Source organism: Puma concolor, chromosome B3, assembly GCF_028749965.1.
Source record: "Puma concolor isolate L17-30 chromosome B3, mPumCon1.1.hap2, whole genome shotgun sequence".
Lineage (NCBI taxonomy): Eukaryota > Metazoa > Chordata > Mammalia > Carnivora > Felidae > Puma > Puma concolor.
The window spans coordinates 106,865,820-106,886,157 of record NC_141672.1 but is presented as its reverse complement, the minus strand read 5'-3'; the positions used below and the strand labels follow the sequence as shown (position 1 = coordinate 106,886,157).

The window sequence follows — 20,338 nt, the reverse complement described above, 5'->3', positions numbered from 1 at the left end:
CAAATGAAGAGACCAGCCACTTGTCCAAGGCAAATAGTAGTGAGCAGTAAAGCCATGATTTGAACACAAATTTGAGTAGCTCAAAACTGTCTCTGACTTCCAAAGTGGTCTGTCTACAACAGTGTACTGTATTCTGGTGAAATCACAGAAAAGACAAAAATCCACCCCCCCCACCCCTCCCGGCTGCAGCCCCCACTGGTAGTTCATAAGCCATCTGACAGTGAAGGTCAATGCACAGCTCCAGCTTCCTCCCAGGAGGAGGAGACAGTAAGATTGGGAATCTGTGTGGGTGTCTGAGAAAGGGAATAAGGCAGGGGAAGAAGCCCTCGGTGCTTAAGAAATGAACCCTGAGAAGAGTCAGATTCTTTGTAAGAAGAGGCTGGTTCCCAAAGGGGTGAAATCCATGCAGGGTGGGTGATGCCAGCTAGTCTAATCTGGCTTCAGGAGCCACATTGAGATTTAGGTGAAGAAGTTCTAGGCAGTGAGTCACATAGGGTTGGCACGAGCCCAGCCGCTGGGACCAGGAAGAGGAGATGAAATAAAATATGGTTTGCAGCTGTTGCTTTCAGCCTTTTCCATCTGCACCTCCCCGCGAGGGGCTCTGGGGTGAGGGAATACAGAATTGTGACAGATTACCCTGACCCTTGAGGAGCTCACTCTGGACAGGACAGGAAATCATAGTGAACAAGCAAACAACGTAGAGTGGGCATTCCGTCAGAAGATCATGATTAGGGGGAAGGAGATAGAAGAAACTCAGAAAATGCTGAAACCCAGCACCAGAGACCACTGTCAAGGATAAAATTGCTTCAGGGCCTGCCCACAAAATGCACAGCAGCTGGAGAAAGTTAAAATCGAGAAGCACTCAGCTCAGAGCTACCCACGTTGGTTCTTCTATGAAGTCCTGCCTTAGACCCACAGCGGTAGAGCCTCCAGGTTAGGAGAGGCGCCTTCTTCCTCCCCGTATCTCCCAATCTCAGCCCACCCTACACCTGGCCTTTCCAACCTTCGGCTACACAGACCAGCATCCTTTCATCTCCAGAAGCAAACAGGCTGGGCAGGCCCCAGTAAAGACCGGTCTCTCATGCACAGACACACACAGGGACTACAGCTGCACTTCTGTAGAAACTTCTCTCCAGGTGGTCCTCATTAGGTTGATTTTGTTTTGAAGATGTCTTGGGCTTGCATAACTTAGAGGCAGGAGAAAGTCTGCATTCTACCAAGAAGGGGCAGGATTCATTAACAAGCCCCACCCTTCCTCTTTCTGGCGCATCTCAACCAGGACTGTGGCCTCAGCCCTGGCGGCTGGTTGTGGTCAAGCCTGCTCTTCTGACTCTTCCCATTGGTGTGGCGATTGGCTGATTGTCACATCACCTGTGCTTTACATGGGAGATTCAGAAATGTGTGAGGGGATCCAAGAGGGTTAAGCTTTTGGCATGCATTGGCTCTAGGCCCCTGATTTGGATGTGGCCTAAACCTGTGATCCAACTGTGCTCACGAAAATTCTACCTTGGCTTGGTTCCAAAGTGCTGGCTTATATGCTCTGCTCTGTTATCAGCACACATATTTCTTTTAGGGACATAGAAGAAAGGGATGGCTGTTCAAAAGCAAAACAGTGTTAAAGATCCTGTTCACTGGCCATTTTTTCTCTAGCAGCTGGCAATCTATCTCGACTTAATTCATGATCCTGAGAGGCTCCGAATGCCCCTCTGTGATGTTTTTACAGTTAAGGGGAGAAGAGGGTCAGTCCCCAGGTATCTCACCTCAAGGCTCTGGTTGTGGCCACAGGGAAAATTCAAGACAAATTTATAAATGAGACAGGTTTCCACAGTAATTTCTTGGAATAAAACAAGATCCTTTGCAGTTCATGGGAAATGCCTTATCCTTGCTCATGGGGTTTTGATTAGCAGATCAAGATAAAATGCAAAAGGAGCCAATGAAAGAGGAAGCCTGTAGACATTTATAGCTTCTGTTCATGGAAATCTCATTTTTTTTATATATATTATCTCATTTAAACTTCATAAAATGTCACAATTTTACAGGTAAGCCAACAGGCGTAGAGATAGAAAGTAAAGTAACTTACCTAAGGTAAAACTAAGTGGCAAAACCAGAATCCAAATCTAGATCTTTCTTTTCAAAGCATATGTTCTTAGCCACTGAGAATACTGCCACATAAAGCTGTTCCCTATGGACTCATTATATGGCTTATGGACATTCTCTACATCAGAGTCAGCAAACTCAGCCGGTGCTGACACCCGCTTTTTGCCTGCTTTTTTATGACCTAAGAGCTAAGCGTGAATTTTCCATTTTTAAGCAGTTGAAAAAAAAAATCACAAGAGGAACAATACTATATGACATGTAAAAATTATATGAAATTCAAATTTCAGAGCCTGTAAGTAAAGCTCTACAGGCATCTAACCAAGTTCATTCATTTAGGTATTGTCTATGGCTGCTTTCAGGCCACATGGGCACAGATGAATAGTATGGCCTGCAAAGCCTGAGATGAACTATTTGGCCCTTTACTGGAAAACTTCAACTCTTGCTCTACATCATGGATGCTAAAAGCCCGTTAGAAGGTGAAAGATTCAGGAGCCAGGGATAAGGAAGATGTGGACAGAGTTAAGGGGCTGGGATAATCTAAAATTTATCAAATATCCTTACTTTCCAGGCACTACACTCTACAAGCCATGAACACAAGTTTTCAGATGAAAGAAATTGAGGCTGAGGGGGCTTATGGAGGGCTCTCAAAGTCATACGAGTTTCTGCTGTTTCCCACATAGATGTATGCTGCTTTCCTGGACTTCAGACCAATCTTCCTGACTCCCAACACCCAGGCACTTTCTTTTATAACAACAAAATATAATGCTCTGAATATTAGGACAACATGTTTATGGATATGGACGAAAACATGATAGAAGCACCTATAAACATATCTAACCACTCTGAGAATATCTATGATTAATCTTAAGGTTATGATTGTGTTCACTATCAATATTAAAATGTTTCGGGGGTGCCTGGGTGGCGCAGTCGGTTAAGCGTCCGACTTCAGCCAGGTCACGATCTCGCGGTCCGTGAGTTCGAGCCCTGCGTCAGGCTCTGGGCTGATGGCTCGGAGCCTGGAGCCTGCTTCCGATTCTGTGTCTCCCTCTCTCTCTGCCCCTCCCCTGTTCATGCTCTGCCTCTCTCTGTCCCAAAAATAAATTAAAAAAAACGTTGAAAAAAAAATTAAAAAAAAAAAAAGTTTCGTAAATTGTAATTTCATTGACTTATTTACATTTCTAATAGCCTATATAAATAAGGATTGAGAAGCTGTTCACTCATTTTTAACTTCCTAAATTATGCCAATGCAACTCTTTCACAATTAATAGCATGTTTAGGTTGGGGTCCTAAAGAAATCTGTTATGTTATTTATACTTTTAAAAAACTTAGTATCCCTTAGCCATACAATGTGTGTGCGTGTACGCACGCACTATTCTATGTGGGACCTCTTTTCATCCTATGTCTTAAATGATTGTACTTATCTATACACACGCACATATGAATTCATTACATTGACATACGTTTGTACATTTACTTGACCAACTTACTGATTTTAAAAATAACTCTAAAAGTTAAAATAACTGTGTATATTGTTATAACATGTACACAAACCTGTAGGCTGAAATTATGCTAAGTGAATAGTTGATTTAATAATATTAACTGTTCTAGGGGCGCCTGGGTGGCTTAGTCGATTAAGCATCTGACTTTGGCTCAGGTCATGATCTCTTGGTTTGTGAGTTTGAGCCCTGCTTCAGGCTCTGTGCTGACAGCTCAGAGCCTGGAGCCTGCTTTGGATTTTGTGTCTCCCTCTCTGTGTCCCTCCCATGCTCATGCTCTGTCTCTGTCTCTCAATAGTAAATAAATGTTTAAAAAAATAATAATATTAACTGTTCTAATCCATGAACCTGGGACATCTTTCATTTGTGTCATTTTCAAATTTCTTTTACCAGTGCCTTAAAGTTTTCAGTGTGTATATCTTTGACTTTCTTGACTAAATTTATTCCTAAGTAATTTATTGTTTCTGATGCTATTGTAAATGGGACTGTTTTCTGTATTTCTTTTGTAGATATTTCACTGTATATGAGGCCATCTGATTTGACCTATTGATCTGATTAAGGTTCATAATTCATAATATGAAATTACTCCTCAGCTGTACTAATTTTAAAATAGGGTAAACTGAGGTCATGCAAACTATTTATTAGGATCAATTTTAGGGGCATCTGTGCGACTCAGGTGGTTAAGCATCTGACTCTTGGTTTTGGCTCAGGTCATGATCTCACAGTTTGTGAGATCAAGCTCTGCATCCAGCTCTATGCTGACAGAGTATGGGGCCTACTTGGGATTCCCTATCTTTCTCTCTCTCTCTGTTCCTACCTTGCTCAGGCTTGCTCACTTTCTCAAAATAAATAAACATTTATAAAAAGAAATATTCTGAAAACATTTTTAAATGTGTACAAATAGGACCACTGGGCAAAATATTAAAGTGGGCAGGTTGCTCACTTTGATCAAGTCACAAAATTAAAACTAAAGAAAACCAAAATTTGAATACCTAACATGCATATGAAAATTGATCCTGGCCTTTCTTCAAAGGGATGTTAATGTAAAAAAAAAAAATAACAAAGACAAGAAAGGAAGAAGAAAAGGAGAAGAGAGAGAGAGGGAGAAAGGCAATTTCTGTTTTCCTATTTTGCCTTAAAAGCTTTTGTAAAAGAAGTTTTTCTTTGTGTAAATCTGCAAGACCTTGCAATAACAAGATCTGTGCTCAGTCTCTAATTATTCTACTACCATAAGCATATTTTTCTCAGGCCCTAAATTATCCTTGGGGAACATTTTATTTTTTCTGGAACTGCTGCTCAAGTGCCCTTCCTAATTATTACGTGTAGTTTGCCGTGTGCTACGTATTTTCCTAAATTTCCTGAGCTACATGCACATCACTGGAACTGACTGTATCAAGTGTGATGGTATTAATGGAAAACGATACGAACGCAAGAGGTGAATTTTACACATAAAGGACTACAGAAAAACTCAAGAACATGGAAACCGACGCCAAAGCATCAGACATGCCGAGAACCTGTTTAACCTCTTAGGTACTGGGACTCAGCTGTCATCTACTGTTCTTCAGAATCATCCATGAAAAGCAGCTTTTTCTTCTATAACAAGAAGACCTTGCCATCTGTTCATGGTGATGATGTAAGAGCTGGGGTGATGAGAGCAGGTGACTACAGTTCCAACGGGCTCACCTCAGCCAAGCAGCAGAGTGCAAAGGCAGGGAATAAGGTCTTTGAAATCAGAGATACCTCAATTCAAGTCCTGCCTCCTCCAGGTATTAGCCTTGGGCCCCAGCTAACTCATTTGATCTTTCGGGGCCTCTTTTTCTCATTTGTAAAAAGAAAGTTATGGTAGTTCTTCCAGGGGGCTGCTGACAGGTTTGAGTAAGATATCCTTGGCATGTAACTGTTTACTCTATGTTCCTGTTGCTGTCTTGGGGGATGGAGTCATTTTTACCGACAAGGTGTCAGCCCCATTCAAAACTTCATGGATAGTTACACACTCACACTAAATATAAAAAATTCAGCTTCTAAAATGTTTTTCTGAAAAACACAGTGATTCACCTATGCATTCATCATTTGCAAAGGCTCTGGCATTTTCGGGTGTAAAACCGAGAGCTGTTCAGTTTAAGGAACTCCTCAGCATGAAGCAGATCACTTTCTTTTCAGTGTAACATCCTTGTTTCTTCTCAGCCCAAATGAGGCAGCTTCCTCCAGTGGAGAGTTGAGTCAAGAAAAGCATCTCTATCCCCAAACATCCTAGAGGACAGTATAACTTTCTTCTTCTCCAGTTCTCTTGAGCTGTGGGGAGAGCAACCTCCTTAAATCACTCTGACTCTGGCCTTGGGACTTCTGTCCCTGAAAGCAGCTGCAGCTCAGTGGGTAATACTCCCCTCTGTGTAAAGCAACATGAGAAACCCCACCACAGGGTGGAGTTTTCTCCAGGGCCAAGGGCAAAAGGCAGGAAGCCAAGAATCACAGCAAAACAAGTGGAAATCAATGAAACCTATTAGTGAGATGACTAAAATAGAGTATGTGAGGTCAGGATGGACCAAGGGGGAAAGAAGCTAATGAGAGTACTTTCCAGTCCAACTAGGAACACACCCATCAAGGGCCTCAGTCTTGAATTTCAAAGACCCACCTTTTTCCTTCTAGTAGGAAGGCACACAATTCCCATGAAAAGAGATCTGATGGCCACAAAAAATCGCCCAGCTCAGGTCAATTATACAAAGTAAGTGCCGCGTTCACCACATCAATTCGGTATGCAGTGATCAACAGCCTGCACATAGTCCAGGGCGTTCTTGGTAATCTTAAAGTCAAACACTTCCAGAGGAGAGTGTTCACAAGCAGACATAAACGTGCCCCTTCGGTGACGTTGTACCATCAACAGTGTGCCAAGGCAAGACACAAGTGCCCGGAGGCCTGTGGGCGGCCAGGCTCCCTCACCAGCCTTAGAGCTCACACACTTCATGTCTGTCCCATGGCTAAACTGGTCACCACTGGCCAGCTGCTTCATCTGCAAATACTAGGGGTCTAAGGACAACAAACCCAGCCTGATAGCAGATACTTTAATAGCGGAGGTGGTAGAGGCAAACCCCCTCTGCACCCTGCCCACTTACCTTCACCAGGAAAAAGGACACACCGTACGTCCGGAGGGATCGGGCGAGTTTCACATACTTGACCTTGGCTTCTATTTCGCTCATCTCTCCACAGTTCTTATGCTCCTACAAGTGACAGCAGCAAGGATCAGTTATTGGAGTTCTGCCAGCAGGTGGACTGGGGAGAGGTGGTTAAGATATATGCCACGTACAGTTGCTGGGAATGATCTGTCATCGAGTTTTGTGTTGCAGACCTCTCCGTGACCCATGTACCGGCTGACCAAGGACCGGAGCACAGAGAAAGCTCGAATGCAGGGCTTGTTAACTAGAACTGGACCCCAAACTCCCTAGAGATGTTGTAACTATACACAGAAGTTCCCACAGTGCAGCATGGCAGACCAGGGTCCCTGAGTGTCATCAACTTCTTGGAGAACTCCATATCCCAATAGGTTCAGAAGCAATGCTTTCAGTGAGAGCTACAACAATGTTCTCCAGGAGAGGTATAATTCTAACATGCATGCAAAATATGCAGTTTCCCAAAGACCCAGATATATAAATACCTGCATATTAGAGGGCTTGGACACAAGACAGGGTAAAAAATATGTTTTATACACAGGAAATTTCTATTTCAACTTATATTTACATTTCAGTACCAAAAGCGACTGATATTCTGGATTCACTGGTGTGATTGTTGCATGGCAAAGCTGATAATAGGGCTTTTTTTTTTTTTTACTCTTGGCCTAGAACATACAACTCTCTTTTAGGGGGAAAAAAACAGATTTTAAAAAGATACAAATTTTCAAATTCCAAGCTTCAAAGGACAAATATCAGGACAAAGAAGCTACTTGTAGCTTCTTCCTCAGTGCATTTTAATAGCAAATCACCTTGTTTCCATGCTACGAAGATAATGCCTTTAAAATTAAATGTATGCACATTTTTCTCAGAAGGACTAAGTAACCTTTAGCAAGAAGGTACGGATTAAGATAATAAATCTGCCCAGAGTAGAACTGTCAGCTTCTTTACTCTTGAGCCACTAATCATTTATGATATAAGTAGAGTACATGCACGGGGTACGAAACTATTAGGTGCAGAGGCCCCTCTCATACTAATAGATGAGATAGGGAGTGAGAGGAATAATAAAGTTCTGTATATTTCCAATACCTGAAATATTCTCTTTTCAGCTCCTCTCTGCTTGATGTATTCTTTGGGCAGGAATTCCTTTAGACTGAGAGAGAATACAAAAAAAAAAAAAAAAAAGTAAGGCATTTGTTCTATGATGTGAAGCAAAGAAAACAAACTTTTTGTACAACTCAGTTCACTAACTCTCCCAGTATTTGATGGTACAAATTAAGAATGGACTATCACATCCCACAATGCACTTCAATAGGACACAAATATAAAACCAGTCTGATATAAAGAACAAACTAACATTAAGAAGAAAGGAATTCCAGGGGCACCTGGGTGGCTCAGTCGGTTAAGCATCTGACTTCGGCTCAGGTCATGATCTCACGGTTCGTGGGTTCGAGCCCTGCAATGGGCTCTGTGCTGACAGCTCAGAGCCTGAAGCCTGCTTCAGATTCTGTGTCTCCCTCTCTCTCTGTTCCTCCCCCACTCACTTTCTGTCTCTCTCTCTCTCTCTCAAAAATAAATAAACATTAAAAAATTTTAAATAAAAAAAAGAAGAAAGAAATTCCATGATACATCATGAAATGACAAAGCAAAGGGTACAAGAGTGTCTTTGTGATAAAGGAAAGAAAGCATTTTTCATTTTATATCGTTAATGTGTATTTTTAAAACAATACAAGGATACACCTAGTACTAACTAAAATGATTCTCTATGGAAACAAGGGAAAAACGGCGCAAAGGGAACAAGGATGGAAAAAAAACCTCTGGATATTCCTTGTTTTACAGTTATCACTTGAGAACCACCTAGAATCACAAAGCGGAGGGAAAAAATTCAACACCTAAAAATCCAAAGCAAACTGAAAAAAATCAACCTAGCAGTTTATCAAGTTGACAGTCTAACTACAGGGAGAAAAATGACTTTAAATAACATTGGAAAAAGTCTTTTAAGTATACATCCCTCGTGAGAGAGGTCTTAAAGTTAAAACGAACTACAGAAGACACACTAAACATTGATAGCTTTATTTTAAAACTACTACCCTTTCTCTACTAAACACACAAATACACCACACACTACAAAATTAGGTTATACTGCATGATATATAATTAAGATAAAGTAAATGGTAATTACGTTAGTTGTAAGAAACCAAACTTGTTAGCAGATCAAAATAAAGCAAAAAAAAAAAAAAAAAAAAAAACAAAAACCCGAAAAACAAAAAAGCTAACTGAAAATCTTGCAATCTTTCACTCAAATTGGACATACTGGTCTGAACGTCTGATTCATTCTGTTTTCTGAAAAACATTTTTTAGTATGTCCACAGAGGGAGCTAAAGGCAAGGTGGCAATGAGTACCCCCCAAGGCCTCAACCAGGTGGCCTCCAAATACCATTTCTTGCTAAAAGGAACCAAGAATCCCTGGCGAAGTGACTGATTCTAACTCTGGGGTAGGAAATGTATCAAATGTTCTTGGGGCTTCTTAGGCCTGAGATCAAAGAAGCTATCAAAAGGACACTGGACTGACATCAAGGGGTAACCATGGGCCACTAAGAGGATGATGTGTAAAACCTTCTACAAAAAGAAGAGAGATGATGAATCCACCATGGAGCTTCAACAATTTTAATTCACGGCCATTCCTGACTTCACCTATTCCCTCCCCAGGATTATTTTCAAGCAAATGCCACACATCATATAGCTAATTTCATGCTATGGGGCAATCAGAATGTCATAAAAATTGATGACCACAATGGGTAAAAACAAAGATCTATGAAATCCCATAAAGATCCTTTAAAATAATCAGTGGTCACCTTAATAGGTGGCTAGGGCATCAACGCTTACTGAAAACTGATTTAGGGCAAGAAACAAAGCTAACCAATAGAGAAGTAGAAAAGGAGTCCAAAATCATCATTTTATAGCTTCTAATGAAATAAGCAATAGATCAAAACAAGGCTGAGTGGCTGCTAAAATCAGTAAGTGACAAGTTAATGGAGAGCTTTATAGTAGATGGTTCAGTCTGATTCAAACCCACTTAATCGATTTTGTTATCAATCATAGTAGGATAACCAGACAGCACATGTCTCCTAACTGATGTAACCGGAAATATACAGCCCCACCCAGGAAGTATTCTTGGCAATAAAGAGCAAGTAAAAATATAATTTAACCTGAATTTAATTAAGACGTTAAATCTAAATATTGGTTTACAAAAAGAGAGAAGAAAGAACATGGTAAGTGATACCACCAGGGTACAATAAGCCCAAGTCTAAGTTAGGCAATTCTATAAAAAGAACCCAGGTTCCTCACAAATAAACAGCTTGGTGGTAGATATGAAAAAGAGGACATAGTAACCGATTAAAAGAGTTTCAAAAAACATATTTACCACAAAGCTACAGTAATAAAAACAGTGGAGTACTGACCTAAGAATAGACAGGTCAATGGAATAGAATCAAGAGTCGAGAAATTAACCTTTACCTTTATAGCTGGTTAAGTTACCGCAAAGGAGTCGTTTTTCACTGGGAACAGAATCGTCTTTTTAACAAATGGTGTTGAGACAACTGGATATCCATAAGTAAAACTATGAAGTTGACCCTCTACTTCACACCAAACACAAAAAGTAACCCCAAATGGATCAGAGACCCACATCTAAGCTAAAACTGTAAAACTCCTAGAATATAGGGATAAAACAGAATATAGGAATAAAACCTTATGACCCTGAGTTAGACCAGGACTTAAGATACAGTAACAAAAGCACATTCAGTAAAAGAAAAAGTATGACTACATCAAAATAAAAAATTCCTAAGTCCAAGTGATACCATCAAGAAAGTGAGGAAGTATCCCACAAAATGGGAGACAACATTGCAAATTAAGTACCTGATAAGGGACTTATATCCTGAATATGTAAGAAATCTTACAACCTAACAATGAAAAGACAACCCAATCAAAAAATGGGAAGGGGATCCGTAAAAGCATTTTTCTGAAGATACACAATTGGCCAAAGGCACATGAAATATACCTAATATCAGTAGCCACCAGGGACATTAAAAGAAAATTACAGTATGATACCACATATCCACTAAGAGGGCTACAATAACAAAATGGACAATAAATGTTGGCAACGATATGGAGAAATTGGAATCATGCATTGCTGGTGGGAATGTAAAATGGTGCAGCTGCTGTGGAAAACAACTTGGTAGTCTCTCAAAATATTAGACAGCAATTCTAATCCTAGGCATGTATCCAGGAAAAATGCAAACATGTTGACACAAACATCTGTATATGAACGTTCCTAGTATTTGTTATAGCCAAAAGGTAGAAGCAACTCAAATGTCCATCAACTGATGAAGGGATAAACAAAATGTGGTTGATCCATATGATGGAACATTATTCAGCAATAAAAAGCAATTAAGTGTGATACAAGAGCCAACATGGGAACACTGTGCTAAGTGGAAGAAGTCCATTACAAGAGACCACATATGATGTGGTATCATGTATAGGAAATTTCTGGAATAGGCAAATCTATAGATAGGATCAGTGCTTGCAGAGGCTGGGGGTGGGGATGGGGATTTGAGGAGTGGCTGTGAATAGACAAATGGTTTATATCAGGAGGGACAAGTGTTCTAAAATTAGATTGGGTGATGGTTGCACAATCTTGTGAATACACTAAAAACACCATACATTATAAATGGGCAAATTATATGGTATGTAAACTGCATCTCCATAAAGCTTTTTTTTTTTTTTTTAAATAGAAAACACAAAAACCCATATCAACCAAATAGAATTTGTAGGCTGTGTCTGAATCCTGATATGAAGTAAAATGTTATTTGTGAGACACTGGAGGGAAATTTAACAGTATCTGGGTATTAGATGATATTATGGGATTATTTTTTTAAGTTTGTTTTTAGAGAGTAGAGAGCACATGTGTGCAAGCGGGGGAAGGGCAGAGAGAGAGAGGGAGACAGAGAATCCTAAGCAGGCTCTGTGTTGTCAGCACAGAGCCCAACGAAGGGCTCCATCCCCTGAACCATGAGATCATGACCTGAGCTGAAATCAAGAGTGGAGGTTTAACTGAGCCACCCCAGACATCCCAGAATTATTTTTAATTGTGTTAGGTGTTAGGATAGATTTCTGGTTATATGTGTTTAAATTTTTTTTTTATTTGCCAGAAAAACATACTGAAGTACTTAGAGATGAAATAATACGCTGCCTGGAATTTGCTCTAAAATACTCCAGCAAGGGGGGGCACCTGGGTGGCTCAGTCAGCTAAGCCTCTGACACTTGATTTCTGCCCAGGTCATGATCTCATGGTTCATGAGTTCAAGCCCTGCATCAGGCTCTCTGCTGTCAGCTCACAGTCCACTTTGGATCCTCTGTCCCTCTCTCTCTGCCCCTCCCCTGCTTGTGCACCTGCTCTCTCTCTGTCTCAGAAGTAAACAAACATTTTAAAACAATACTCCAGCAAAAACATACAGGGGAGGTACGGTGAGGCCAGATTCTGACTATACTAACACTTGAATAATGAAGCCTGGTCAATCTGCAAACCATTTCCATTGGCAAAAGTTTTAAGTACGTTTTCTGGAATTTCAGGGATCTAGTGGCAGAGCAATCTGGATTTCTTCAGAACCCAAGTCAGTCAGCAGGGGCAGGGTCTAAGAACGATCTAAGCAGCAGCACCTTGGATGTTATGACTATCATTAAGCAACTTCATGGACAAAAATGTGATTGAGAACTGGAATGCACCAAGATCTCTCTCTCTCTCTCTCTCTCTCTCTCTCTCTCTCTCTCTCTCTCTCTCTCTCTCTCTCTCACACACACACACACACACACACACACACACACACACAAAAGACTGAGTTACAGAGAAGTCAAGTAACTTAGCTGAGGTCACAGGACTGGTTAGGACTGGGAGCTTCTGACTTCCCAGAGCAAGAGCGGATCTACCCAACAACACAGTTTTCCTCAGAAGCACGCTGAAAATAACAGTGAAAAACCATCACGAGTGGACCACTGGACAGCAGCTGTTGTGCTACCAACAAAGGGAGGCTTGGCTATGGTAATCCAAAGCATCTCAAAAGGGACCCGAGCCAACCCCTCACAACAATGGCTTTTACTAGAAGAATGCCAGATGGCAGTGTCCAGTGGCCAGGCAGGGGTAGAACACGTCGGGCATTAATGTCACCAAAGTTCTGTGTGGCAACAAGATGCCTCTGTTCAAACTCTGCAAAGTGACATTCCCATCCTTCAGTCGGTACAGAAAACAACTTCCAGAAGCTTGCACTAGAGGTTCAGCCTTGATGTCACAGGAGTTGACTTGGGAGTTTATTGTAAGGTATTTGAAAATATGAAGTGTGTGTGTGCCCATGTGTGGCATGTGTTTTTCTCCAGTAAATCAGCAAAGTTCACAGTGTCAGAGTGAAGCTAGGGGGAGCAGGCAGCCTGTCACCCCTGCCTGCCAGCCAGCAATGCAGCAGTTCCAGCCCAGTTGCTGTTGTGATTACCAAACCCGAGCTTGGAAAGTTCCTAAGCATCTGGGACATGCATGCAAGTGAAATCTGTCAGCCTTCTTTGAGAAAATGGGTCAGATTGTCAAACCTGATTGGACATTTTTCTCTTAATTAAGCAGGCTCTGGCCAAGCAAAGTCCCTCCTACTGCGTCCTTCAATATTCCCTTCTTAAAAGGGTAGCAGTCTCCTCCTCCAAACCTTACCCTGAGCCTTTTATTTATTTATTTATTTTTTAATATATGAAATTTATTGTCAAATTGGTTTCCATACAACACCCAGTGCTCATCCCAAAAGGTGCCCTCCTCAATACCCATCACCCACCCTCCCCTCCCTCCCTCCCACCCACCCCCCATCAACCCTCAGTTTGTTCTCAGTTTTTAACAGTCTCTTATGTTTTGGCTCTCTCCCACTCTAACCTCTTTTTTTTTTTTTTTCCTTCCCTTCCCCCATGGGTTTGTTACACCGAGCCTTTTATTTTTTTATTTTTTTTTTTTGAACGTTTATTTATTTTTGGGACAGAGAGAGACAGAGCATGAACGGGCGAGGGGCAGAGAGAGAGGAAGACACAGAATCGGAAACAGGCTCCAGGCTCTGAGCCATCAGCCCAGAGCCCGACATGGGGCTTGAACTCACGGACCGCGAGATCGTGACCTGGCTGAAGTCGGACACTTAACTGACTGTGCCACCCAGGCGCCCCATACACCGAGCCTTTTAAAGAACACCTTTTTCTGGGTGCACTTATAACATCCTTCATTTCCCTAGGATGGTGGGCTAATTTGAGCTCTTCTTCTTACATGCTCAAGATCAATGGGAAATTGAAAGTCTGTAGCCAGTGGCCAACTCAGCTGTGTTTTTTGTCCACCCTTGCTGCTGACCATGCATCACATGATAATGTAATAAGCCAGCACCGCCCAGAAACTGCTAACCTGGTACAAAAAGAAAGCTACTGAATGCTTAAGAAAGGTAAACATTTTTAAAAAGTTACTAGATGTGCGACAACTGTAAAATACTGAAAAGAGGAAACCACAAAAATCTAAAAATAGCTCATCTTCGGATTGCTTCAGGATTGTCTTTCAATTCTCTCCTAGGTGATGGGGTTCATCCAAAGAAAACAACAAAAGAACCCTAACCAAGGGGATCCGCAACAAGAAAAAACTTTGGTCTTTCATCAAAAGACAAGCAAGTGAACGCAGAAGTGGCAAGTTTAATTGCAGGGTTTCAGAGATGTAGATATCCTATATTCTGTACTTTAAATGTCTTTTTGAATTATCAAAAGACTAAAACTATGTTGATAGAGGATTTCTGTTAATAGCTGCTGTTTATTAAAGTCAAACACTGTTTCAGGTGCTTTACATATATAAGTAGATTAATTAAATTCTGACAAAAGCCCTTGGAAGAAAATATCCTATTTTGTACATGAAAAATGAGGTTCAGTGATGCTATATTGTCCTTAACCACAACCAATAACTTAAGCCTCTTCTGTGGTCTCCAGACACCACACTCCTAGCCACTCAACACTCTGATCCTTCCAAGTTATCCTTTAATCAACAAATCTACCATGTGATCAGTATTTCAGAACCTTGACACAAAGAATAAAACACGAGAAACACCAAATCATGTAATGATGAAAATTACCATAGCAGTAGCAATTTTTAGAAATGTCCAGAAGTCCCTGAACAAGGGGAATTTAATCAACACATTTGGGGGAGCAGGGTCTAGACTCAAATCTAGATATTCACTTTTTTTTAATATAAAATTAAAGCTGCTTCTTCAAGAAATTCCAAAAGAGGGATCTTAAAGATATTCTATGGTCTGGCAAGACGTATACAAGTTTATGAGTCAGCTTTGATTTCGAGAAATGTGGACCTGCTTCTCACTGGTCCCAGAGCTGCCCCAAGTGCATGAGCACAGCCAAGTCACCATTCTCTAAGCTGGTGCGATCACCTGCAAAGTAGACAGATTCCTTCCTAGGAGTGTTATTTCTCAGAAAGGAACACACAAAGCAGTCAGGTGTTTACCCAGCAAAGGGTGGAGACTTAGAGGGGAGGGAAAGCAGAAGTGTATAAGCAGGGGGCAGTGTCACCCACAGGACACTGTAACACCCAGGTTTACTAAGTGCAACCTTCATGGTAAATCACCAAACGACCAGCAACAACATTTCAAATTTGATAGCACCTAAAGTTCTCAAAGCCTGATCCCAAGACCATCAGCATCAGCACTATCTGGAAATGGCTCAGAAGGGACAAATTTCAGGATTCATCCTGGACCTGCCGAAGGAGGGGCTCTGGAAGCAAAGCCCTGCACTGTGAGTTTTAACGAGCCCTCCACACAATTGTGATGTATGCTGAATTTGGAGAACCAGTAACACTGTGGGCTGAAAGCTCAAGTGATGGAATCAGACACACTAGAATTTGAAGCCAGAGTCAAAGACGAATATATCTGTGCAATTGAGGGTACTGGTTAAATCCTGGCTAACTGTGGTGATGACAGGGGAGGAAGGAAACATCTTTTGAGCTGGGAAACACTTAAAGTGGTAAGAAGTGTAGAGTGGAGATGGCATGGAAGCAGCTCGGGAAAGGGTTTGAGGACCTAACCTCAGCCACACAGCAGGTCCAAGCTCCCGAACCAACCGCTATGCCCTTTTGTCTAAGGACTGGAACCTGTCCGGGGCTCAGAGGCAACTTGGGGCAGACAGCAACTGGTTTGAAAGTCCCGGAGTCTGAAAGTAGTTAGGGAGGTAGGCACCAGCTTTAAGAGGCTGCTGCTAAAGGGTAACATGAAGGCACCATGGACAGTCATGGCCTTCTCAAACCAATAGGAGAGTCCTAGGCTGTCAGGCACATAATGGCAGAGGCAAACACTAAAGAAACTACGGGCTGGTAATGGTAAGGAACAGGAGGTAAGACAGAACGGATGAAAAACACAAGCTGCGGGGCCCCTGGGTGGCTCAATGGGTTAAGCATTCGACTCTGGCTCAGGTCATGATCTTGCGGTTCGTGAGTTCAAGCCCCACATCGGGCTCTGTGCTGATAGCTCAGAGCCTGGAGGCTGCTTCAGTTTCTGTGTCTCTCCCTTTCTCTACCCCTCCCCCACTCGTGTTCTGTCTCTGTCTCTCAAAAATAAATGTTAAAAAAAAAATTAAAAAAAAAACCAAGCTGAAATGCCTCCTTCACCGTTAGTTTGAAAACACAATCCACAGCCAAATTATTCCAAAGACCAAGTCCAAAGAAGGAATAGGAGTTTGAACAAACGCCAAGAGAAAAATTGACTCGAGGCCTCCTACTGTGTCAAAAGCTTTGCTTGTTGACAAGAGAATTATGTTGAGTTTGTGGTGAAAAACTTCCAAGTCCACTCTGATTTCTTCAACAGAGATTCAGAGCCTGAGTTGCTTTGTTTTCTCAATAGAACACATCCAAGGCACATGCCCACAAGACAAAGGGCTATGGTCCTCAGGGCTGAGAGGGGTCCTCACTTGTTACCCACCTTCCCGTGCCCAACCACTGGCTATTTCCCCCTGCAGCACACAGCACCGTGGAACCTTGTGTGAACTCCAAGGCCTGTTAATTTTGCCTTCGCCAGATGTTATATGTTCAACCTCAGTGAATCCAAGCTTTTGTTACCTCACAGACTATTTGCATTTTTCTTTTTTAAAGAACTGTTAATTGCAGAAACATTGGGAATATACCAATCATGTGGTCATATTTGTTTTCTGATTGCTACCTGTTTTTAAAGAGAAATTATATGGGGCGCCTGGGTGGCGCAGTCGGTTAAGCGTCCAACTTCAGCCAGGTCACGATCTCGCGGTCCGGGAGTTCGAGCCCCACGTCAGGCTCTGGGCTGATGGCTCAGAACCTGGAGCCTGTTTCCGATTCTGTGTCTCCCTCTCTCTCTGCCCCTCCCCCGTTCATGCTCTGTCTCTCTCTGTCCCAAAAATAAATAAACGTTGAAAAAAAAAAATAAAGAGAAATTATAGATTTATCTGAAGTCCCAAACCATCCTTCTTTCTCTCCCTATGTTCACTTCCTTATAGTTCCCATGCATATTTGATTATGTTTCTTCACCTCCTTGTATCTATAAACAACATATTCTGTTTCTCTTTGTGTGTATTTTTAAATTCAACAGGTTCATTTTCTGAAACGTCTGGTTTCCTCTGTAAAGCACTTTTATGTTTTCACACGTTTAAATTTGTGCCCCATCTAATGGACACGAAATGCTATACCCTTATTGATTTTGCATTTGGTTTACTTATGAGACTGAATATTTTTCCCTATCTTTATAAGTCAGTCGAGTTTCCTCTTTTCTCAAGTACCTATTGCTATCCAGGGTGATCATTTCCTTAGTTTTTTCTTTTCTTAATGATTTCTGGATATTAATGTGTTGTTTGTAGTGTGCTTTGCAAATATGCAAATTTCCTCTTCCACACTGTGGAGCTTCACTCTTATTTTGGTAATAGGTTTCGCCCAATATTTTAATTTCAATAAATATAGGTTTATCAATCTGTAGAACTCTTATCACCCAGCATCAGTAATAGAGTATTTTGATTACTATAGCTTTGTAAGAAATTGGGTATTTATGTGAGTCCTTCAATTAGCCTTCGTCATTCTTCAGGCTTGACTGGTACATGTTACTTTTTGATGGTTATATTGACAAATACATATAATCTTATAAGTTTTTTTTTTTACTCACATATGATTAACATACAATATCCTGTTAGTTTCAGATGTACATCATAGTGATTCAGTATTTTTACAAATTACAAAATGAACCCCACTGTAAGACCATCTATCACCATATAAAATTATTACAATATTATTGACCATATTCCCTATACTATGTTTTACATCCCATGACCTATTTACTTGATAACTGAAAGCCTGTATCTCAACCTCCTTCACCAATCCAATTCAACAATTCCACTTCTGGGTATTTAATGGAAGAAAACAAAAATACCAATTCAATGAGATGTAGGCATCCCTATGTTCACTGCAGCATTATTTATAATAGCCAAGATATGGAAGTGATCCAAGTGTCCATCGATGGATGAATGGATCAAGAAGATGTGGTGTATATGTACACAATGGAATATTATTCAACCAAACACAAAAAAGAATGAAATCTTACTATTTGCAACAACATGGATAGATCTAGAAGATATTATCACTAAGTCAGAGAAAGACAAATATGATTTCACTTACAAATGGAATCTAAACAACGAATGCACACACAAGACAAACTCACAGATACAGGCAACACACTGTGGATTACCAGAGATGGGAGGGGTTGGAGGGTAGGCAAAACAGGTAGGAAGAGGTTAAGAGGTTCATATACATTTTAAAATTAGGTTTTCTCATTACTTGGTATGTGGGATTTGGATTAAAATTGAACTGCATTTTATAGATGAAAATGAATTGCTATTATGACATTTAGTTTTCCTGTACATTAATCTAACAAACCACTCCATTTATTCAGATCTTGACTTAGCTCTTCAATGAACTTTTATCATTTTATTGGTTAGATCTTGGAGCTTTTTAGATACCTCTATTCATAGGTAAATCATACTTTTTATTCTAAAAGTTGTTTTTGTTTTTTGGTTTTTTTTTGTTTTTGAGAGAGAGAGAGGTCAAATGGGAAAGGGGAAGAGGGAGAGGCAGGGAGAGAACCTCAAGATGTCTCCACACTCACTGTGGAGTCAGAGGCAGGGCTCAATTCCATGACTGTGAGACCATGTCCCAAACCAAAATCAAGAGTCACACGCTCAAATGACCAAGCTACTCAAGCATCCCAAAGGTCTCTCCTTTTAAAAATTACATTTTCTTTTTGTATGTATGGGAATACTATTTGCCATATATAAATAAATAGTATTTTGTTTTCCAGCCCTGCAGGTGAGTATGAATACTATTGTTTTGGACCTAGGTGGTGATGAGCCATTATATGTTTATCTTTTTTCTAGGAGCCCTCATAATATTAACTCTAAGAAGTTTCTCTGCCAACCAAGTGGATTATATATGCAGATAATTGCATCACCTGCCCAGAGTGATAGTTCCATTTTTTTAGTCTTGCGTTTTCATCTTTTTTCTTATTTTGTATTTTACTTATTATCTGCCCCTCTGCACTAGAATGTAAGTTCCATGAGGGCAGAAATGTTTGTGTTTTTTACATGGCTCTATCCCCAGTGCCTAGAAGGCATGCCATAAATTGCTGAATAAATGTTCCATTCCTACAAGAAACTAGTCATAACTGGCAGTTACATCAAAATACATGTCACGTTGCACTCTGTTTGATTCTGCTAGTTCCAAATTAAGGTGAGAAGGTTTTTAAAATTTTCTTTCTTTCTGTTCCCTAAAATAGCCTGATCCTAGATTAGAGCAGAAATTAATGCTATCGAAACCAAAAAAACATTACAACAGATCAATGAAACCAGAAGCTTGTTCTTGGAAAGAATTAACAAAATTGATAAACCACTAGCCACTTTGATCAAAAAGAAAAAAGAAAGGACCCAAATAAATAAAATCAAAAACAAAAGAGGGGAGATCACAACCAACCCAGCAGTAATAATAATAATAAGAGATTATTATGAGCAATTATATGCCAATAAAACGGGCAATCTGGAAGAAATGGACCAATTCCTAGAAACATATACACTACCAAAACTGAAACAGGAAGAAAAAGAAAATTTGAACAGACCCATAGCCAATAAAGAAATCAAATTAGTAATCAAAACTCTTCCAAAAAACAAGAATAGAGGGCCGATGGCTTCCCAGGCGATTTCTACTAAACATGTAAGGAAGAGTTAACACTTATTCTCTTGAAGCTGTTCCAAAAAATAGAAATGGAAGGAAAACTTCCAAACTCTTCCTATGAAGCCAGCATTACCTTGATTCTAAAACCAGAGACCCCACTAAAAAGGAGAACTATAGACCAATTTCCCTGATGAACATGGATGCAAAAATCCTCAACAAGATATTAGCCAACCGGATCCAACAATACATTAAAAAAATTATTCACCACAACCAAGTGGGATTTATACCTGGGATGCAGG

At 40.7% G+C, this 20,338-nt stretch overlaps 1 protein-coding gene across 1 annotated transcript in view; it reads right to left on the bottom strand.

Annotated features, from left to right (window-relative positions):
• TLN2 (talin 2) overlaps positions 1–20,338 on the bottom strand; it is a 438,278-nt gene that overhangs the window by 164,745 nt on the left and 253,195 nt on the right. Inside the window, exons 10-11 of the mRNA XM_086710846.1 lie at positions 7,844–7,907; positions 6,704–6,808 (exon numbers count right to left, since the gene is read on the bottom strand). Of these exons, the coding sequence (XP_086566972.1) occupies positions 6,704–6,808; positions 7,844–7,907 (169 nt within the window). The remainder of the gene's footprint in view (positions 1–6,703; positions 6,809–7,843; positions 7,908–20,338) is intronic.